This window comes from Brachycentrus maculatus, unplaced genomic scaffold (assembly GCF_059751285.1).
Source record: "Brachycentrus maculatus isolate JH-2025_06_01 unplaced genomic scaffold, ASM5975128v1 h1tg000169l, whole genome shotgun sequence".
Lineage (NCBI taxonomy): Eukaryota > Metazoa > Arthropoda > Insecta > Trichoptera > Brachycentridae > Brachycentrus > Brachycentrus maculatus.
The window spans coordinates 570123-577160 of NW_028280922.1; the positions used below are offsets into that span (position 1 = coordinate 570123).

The 7038-nt window shown below is 29.5% G+C and overlaps 1 protein-coding gene across 1 annotated transcript in view; it reads left to right on the forward strand.

Moving 5' to 3' along the window:
• The window catches only part of LOC148308332 (disks large homolog 1-like), a 194179-nt gene extending 187560 nt beyond the window's left edge, over window positions 1–6619 (forward strand). The window contains exons 10-11 of the mRNA XM_088261892.1: window positions 3310–3467; window positions 6557–6619. Of these exons, the coding sequence (XP_088118018.1) occupies window positions 3310–3467; window positions 6557–6560 (162 nt within the window). The 3' untranslated portion in view covers window positions 6561–6619. The remainder of the gene's footprint in view (window positions 1–3309; window positions 3468–6556) is intronic.
• Window positions 6620–7038: the final 419 nt, after the last annotated feature.

Sequence of the window (7038 nt, forward strand, 5' to 3'; positions counted from 1 at the left end):
AGAGCAGGCCCGAAATGTCTTTGCCAAAATAAATAAAGTTTTTTTGTCCCGAAACTTAAACTTTGAACTTCGGAAACGTATGTTGAAGTGCTATGTCTTCCCAATTGCTCTCTATGGAATGGAGGGATGGACACTCACACAGGCACTGGAAAACCAAATAGAGGCGTTTGAAATGGGTCTGATCGCAAGATCCTACGAGTTTCATGGCGTGATCGGGTCATCAACCTAGAAGTCCTCCGACGGATGAATACCAATAAGGAACTCCTACCAATTATTAAGCAGAGAAAGCTGATGTACTTCGGACACGTCATGAGAAATGAAAAATATCGTCTTCTCCACCTAATCATACAAGGAAAGATTGAGGGGCGAAGAAGAAAGAAAGAAGAAGGACGCCGAAGGACATCATGGCTGAAAAACCTACTACAATGGTTTGGCAGAAGCACCAAATCTCTGTTTCGAGCTGCAGCATCAAAAGTGAAGATAGCCATGATGATTGCCGATCTTCGTTAGAAATGGCACAGAAAGAAGAAGAAGAGTGAACTAATGCTGAGAAGTTCCTGATTGACATTGGCCCACACCTGTTCCCAACACAGATTTAAATAAAACATTTTTTTTTAGTTAGAAGAAACGAAAATTAGCTTAAAGATTTATAAACCTTGTACATAATAATCAAGGTAAATAACAAATGCAACTTCCATAAAAATTCAAATAAAACCCTTGACCTCTTTAACGGTACCCAAACGCTCTTACTACTATACTACAGAGACCGATAGATTGGTATGATCTTTTTTTATGACAGTCTGAAAATATATGAAAAGTCTGTATAAAGAATAGTGACAATAAATCCTCACCCCTGATTACTCGTGTAAAAACCTCACGATTCGCAAACGTGGCCACGACCCCTTCAATTCGTGATATGAACACAGACATTTTGTGGCATAAGCTGGTCTAATTATCAAATATATGAAAATATATGAAAAGTCTGTATAAAGAATAGTGACAATAAATCCTCACCCCTGATTACTCGTGTAAAAACCTCACGATTCGCAAACGTGGCCACGACCCCTTCAATTCGTGATATGAACACAGACATTTTGTGGCATAAGCTGGTCTAATTATCAAATATATGAAAATATATGAAAAGTCTGTATAAAGAATAGTGACAATAAATCCTCACCCCTGATTACTCGTATAAAAACCTCACGATTCGCAAACGTGGCCACGATCCCTTCAATTCGTGATATGAACACAGACATTTTGTGGCATAAGCTGGTCTAATTATCAAATATATGAAAATATATGAAAAGTCTGTATAAAGAATAGTGACAATAAATCCTCACCCCTGATTACTCGTATAAAAACCTCACGATTCGCAAACGTGGCCACGATCCCTTCAATTCGTGATATGAACACAGACATTTTGTGGCATAAGCTGGTCTAATTATCAAATATATGAAAATATATGAAAAGTCTGTATAAAGAATAGTGACAATAAATCCTCACCCCTGATTACTCGTGTAAAAACCTCACGATTCGCAAACGTGGCCACGACCCCTTCAATTCGTGATATGAACACAGACATTTTGTGGCATAAGCTGGTCTAATTATCAAATATATGAAAATATATGAAAAGTCTGTATAAAGAATAGTGACAATAAATCCTCACCCCTGATTACTCGTGTAAAAACCTCACGATTCGCAAACGTGGCCACGACCCCTTCAATTCGTGATATGAACACAGACATTTTGTGGCATAAGCTGGTCTAATTATCAAATATATGAAAATATATGAAAAGTCTGTATAAAGAATAGTGACAATAAATCCTCACCCCTGATTACTCGTGTAAAAACCTCACGATTCGCAAACGTGGCCACGATCCCTTCAATTCGTGATATGAACACAGACATTTTGTGGCATAAGCTGGTCTAATTATCAAATATATGAAAATATATGAAAAGTCTGTATAAAGAATAGTGACAATAAATCCTCACCCCTGATTACTCGTGTAAAAACCTCACGATTCGCAAACGTGGCCACGACCCCTTCAATTCGTGATATGAACACAGACATTTTGTGGCATAAGCTGGTCTAATTATCAAATATATGAAAATATATGAAAAGTCTGTATAAAGAATAGTGACAATAAATCCTCACCCCTGATTACTCGTGTAAAAACCTCACGATTCGCAAACGTGGCCACGATCCCTTCAATTCGTGATATGAACACAGACATTTTGTGGCATAAGCTGGTCTAATTATCAAATAAAAATACCCAGCCGAATACGATTTCGGTGTTTAAATAATTTAATTAAAACGTGTGAATATGAAACGGAGTATGTGTAACGTATGTGGAAACGCGGGGAATTTTAATGATGTGTCATTCGAGATAATAAATGGAACGACGGTTCTATTTCCCTTGCGCGTTAATTAGCTTAATTTCGGCAGAGTGTGTTTTGAATAGCGCGTTAATTGGAAACGCTATCTGATACAAAGTCAATTACTCTTTTTAATTATAAGAATACCCCTCTTCCCGATGATTCTTTATAGGAGGAATAATTTCCAATCAAAATATTGGAAAACAAGTCAATTTATTCTATTTATGTTGAATAATTTGTCTTTTTAAACAATGATGAAAAACAACTAAGCGCTGTATTTCCATTTATGATGCGTTTTCGGCTGTAAAATAAGCTTATTTACATGAATTAGATTGAATTTTTACATCATCAAGTCTTTGCTAAATAAAAATACTCCACTTAACCATGTGTTAGATGATACCGAGAACTCACATGTGAAAGACAGATTTTGAAGTTCATTTTTTGTACTGTATCACCTGTGAGTATGTACTTATTATTTAAATATTTGGATAAACATGAATAAAGTCATTACGTTTTTTTTCCTTTTTCTTTATTCAACACTGGTGTACAAAAAAAATAATTTTGATTTAAAATTACAAACTATAAGTACTCTCGAGTCTCAATATTGGGTCGTAAGTGTTGATCCAGAATATCGTCAAATAATTCAGAGTATAAGAATTTAAAAAAAAATTTATCTAACTGGGAATGAAATCCTTCCTACTTCTCATTAATTTACAGTGTCATCAATACACAATATTGTTATTATAATATATCAACAATTCATACCAAAACTTATTATTGATATTTTTTTTCTTTTTCTTTTTCCTTTTATCGTACCTGTCCTCAAAACAAACAAGCACTATCTGAACGACACTCCAATACTATGCTAGATTTCTATGGCGAGTTCGGTATCTTGATGGAAGAACTTTATAACAAAGTACATATTTGTTCCAGGGTACGGGACCTTTGGTCACCATCACGGCACAGTATAAGCCGGAAGAGTACACATGTCTAGAAGCCAAGATTAGGGAACTGAACATGCAGATTCTGAGGGACAGATTAGCAAGTGGAGGAGAACTCACCAAATCCGAAGAAAATCTCTATTACAGAAGGTAATGAAAAGACAATTCCTTTTTTCTTACTATTGAATGAAATTCATTTTATTTTTTTATTTGTTCATTAAATTTTCAGTACTCAATTTATGTACATTGGTGGGGTTACTTCTTAGCCAATATCTTCCAACCAACCAAAAGTGTAAGTTTTATAATGTTAGTCAAAGAGCTTACTCTCTGTGCTCATTTCTCCAATCTTTTTAGATTTACAAGAGTAGTTTACTGAAGAGTATTTATATTCTTGGAACATAATTATTTTAATTAAAAAAAACTACGAAAAATCTAAAAATTATTTACTCACCGATAGAATTTTAACTATTTACAGTTTACATATTTTTTTACTATTACTTTCTATTGAAAATGTTTATATCATTATTTAAATACTTATAAATATAATTTAATTATGGTTTTGATTTCAAACGAAAGTAAAATATTTTGATTTAATTGAGATATAATTTTATTGAATTTTACTAAAAATTATAATTAAATTAGGTAAATTAGTTATTTTATTTTATGTATTTTAATTATATATAGATAGACGTGTCAAGTATGTGTTAACATGGGCACAAAGCTCAATAAATGGTAGTAAACTTTATTGTGTCATTGTTCAATACAAAACGTGATATATTTACAAAAAAAATATTTATTCAACCATAAACTACAAATATTAACATATTTACTGAAATATATAAATAAATACATACAAATGCATGCTTGCATTTGTACATGTTTATATTTTTTAAATAAATTAATAAAAATAAAACAGACATAAAAAAGTAAAAACGGTGCTTAAAATAAAACAAATATTTACAACATTTTGAGTGTGTCCAAATACTTGTTCACAAAATCTGGATTATCTCCAATTACAGGAGTTATTTTCATATTATTTTTTTGACATCTCATCAAATTTGTATTTGTATTTTCTGGCGTTTCTCGTGTGTGTGATTATAATCCAGGATTCGGATCTCACATACTAATATAAGAGTTTCTGCTTAATAAAAAGCTTCTTTACATCTCACCAATAGATGCCTCTAGTGAAGATCTAGTGATTCAAGAACAAGGTTTCTAAATTGGTTCATATATATAGAACTTCCAAGAATTTGAGTAGTGTGGTTGTCAATAATGGGTAGAATTGGTGAATGTTACGCGTGTGTAAAGTGATCACTTAAACCAGCCTATGACGGTTGTCAGCCCCGTAAATGCCCAGACTTCCATATTCTTCTTCATCTTTGATGAGATGTCAAAAAAAAAACAAATATTGATAATTTTATTAATACGAAATTAAATAATTTAATATTCGACGAGTAATTACTTTTAATGAGATATAGACTTTGATTTTTTTTATAATCCTACCTCTTAGGTAAGTGTTCTTTTCACAGAGGTAGAAAGTTTGATAAAATTTTAACACGGGATTACTAACGAAATATCTCGTTTTGAAAATAAACGTTAAATTAATTTAATTAACCAGCCACTATTGTGAATGTTGGCTTAACCACACTGAAAGGATAATCTACAAACAAAAATAAACCTTATTGACAGTTCGTTGTTTGAGGTCGTGGTTAAACTTTCTGGAATATTTAAGTCAAAATTGAAGACAGTCAAAGTCTACGGCTCCAGACAACAGTTTGTGATGTCCATCAAACTTTACCTTTTAAGGAGACATGTGACGTCCTTACTGAAGTATTATTATAATTACAGATCAAATATAAAGCAGGAAGGTAAGCCACCGTGGTGGCATTAAAATATTCAGTTAGTTAAAATATTATTATTTTTAGAGGTAAATCCGGTTCGAGGGTTAAACAACAGTTCAAAAACTAATATTCCTAAAAGCTTTTTGAAATATTCGACAGGAAAAAAGTTAATGAATTTTTAAGTACTGTATTTTAAGAAATAATGGCTTTCATTACGTAAAGTATTTTAAAAGACTTTAAAAAGACTTTATTTTTGTTAAGAACCTCAATTTTAATTTTAAAATAGATTTTTTGTATTTATGAAATATATATATATATATATATATATATATATATATATATATATATATATATATATATATATATATATATATATATATATATATATATATATATATATATATATATAAATATATATATATATATAAATATATATATTTTTATATATATATATATATATATATATATATATATATATAATATATATATATATATATATATATATATATATATATATATATATATATATATATATATATATATATATATATATATATATATTTATATATATAAACATATTTGTAAACACATTTTTCTTTACGAATTCCTGATAAGTGGGCCAATAGTAAACATTTTTGAAGAAAGTTTTAAATAAAAACCATAATAAAAGTTTACAAATGCATTTCGGTAATTTCATCACTAAAATTTGAGATAAGTCAAGAATGTGGAACGAAATAAAAGTTGTAAAAGTTAGAAGCGAAAGGAGTATATTGAAGGATTGATAGCATCATATAAATACAATGTTATGTTTCAAGCGTTTCAGAAAAGGGGTTTCAAAGGGTGAGGTAGTTCATTCCGTAGGTTAGAAAGTTATATAGAAAAAATAAGGAAAAATTATGAAGGAATAGAAAGTATTCTCTTGAGAGGATATTCAGAGAAAATAGACCAAATTCGGAGAGGTACATAAAAAGTCTTCAGCATGATATTTCAGTGGACTGAGATTTTGAATAGTATGGCAGAGAAGTATAAAGATTAACAGTTTAGACGCTAAATAAAATTAAGCCTTTTTAATTTCAGCGAGGAAAGATAATATATGGATTTTTTTTAATCAGGACAAAAATAATTACTTGGTTAAAAACACTAAATAATAGTTAAAGTAAATTAAAGTAACACTCCAGATAATAAATGAGTAATTTCAATGAGTATTCTAATAACGTTCCAGATAATTAAACTTATTTTCCACTATTCTTAGTTCAGTTTTCATACGTGAATTTTGAAATTTCTTTGTTCTTTTTAACCTTTAAAGTGGTATTTTAAAATATCATCCTTCATTTGTATTTTTTTTTCAAAAGTATATCCAGAACTCAAATACAATTAATAACAATATTTTCTTTTCAGGTAACTGTTCAAGTAAATGTTGTATCATCTGCAACATTCGGCACTTCAATATTTCGTCAGCAGATTTTTAAATTATTATTTTGTAAATGTTTTGAACTTTTTATTTTCATGTAAATAAAATATTTGTAATATAAAGATATTCATAATTCCCTTTTTTATGTACATTTTTTATTCGTTCAGTATATTCAGTAATTTTTCCATTTTGCAAATAAATGTTTACTTTATAATTATTTTTTTATATCTTAAATAAGTTTTTACTCTGATTCTAAAAAAAACACCTCAAATAAGAACAAAGTGAATAATCAAACCAGATTTTTTTTTTTTTTTGAGAGATATGTAATATTATAAAATTAATTATTAATTAAAATCAATGCCAAGAAACACAAACGTAAATTCGATATTTTTTTCTGATACTTTATTTTTTATCAATTTAAAAAGAAACTTAATTCTTTCTGTAAAATTGACATTGTAACTTTTAACAG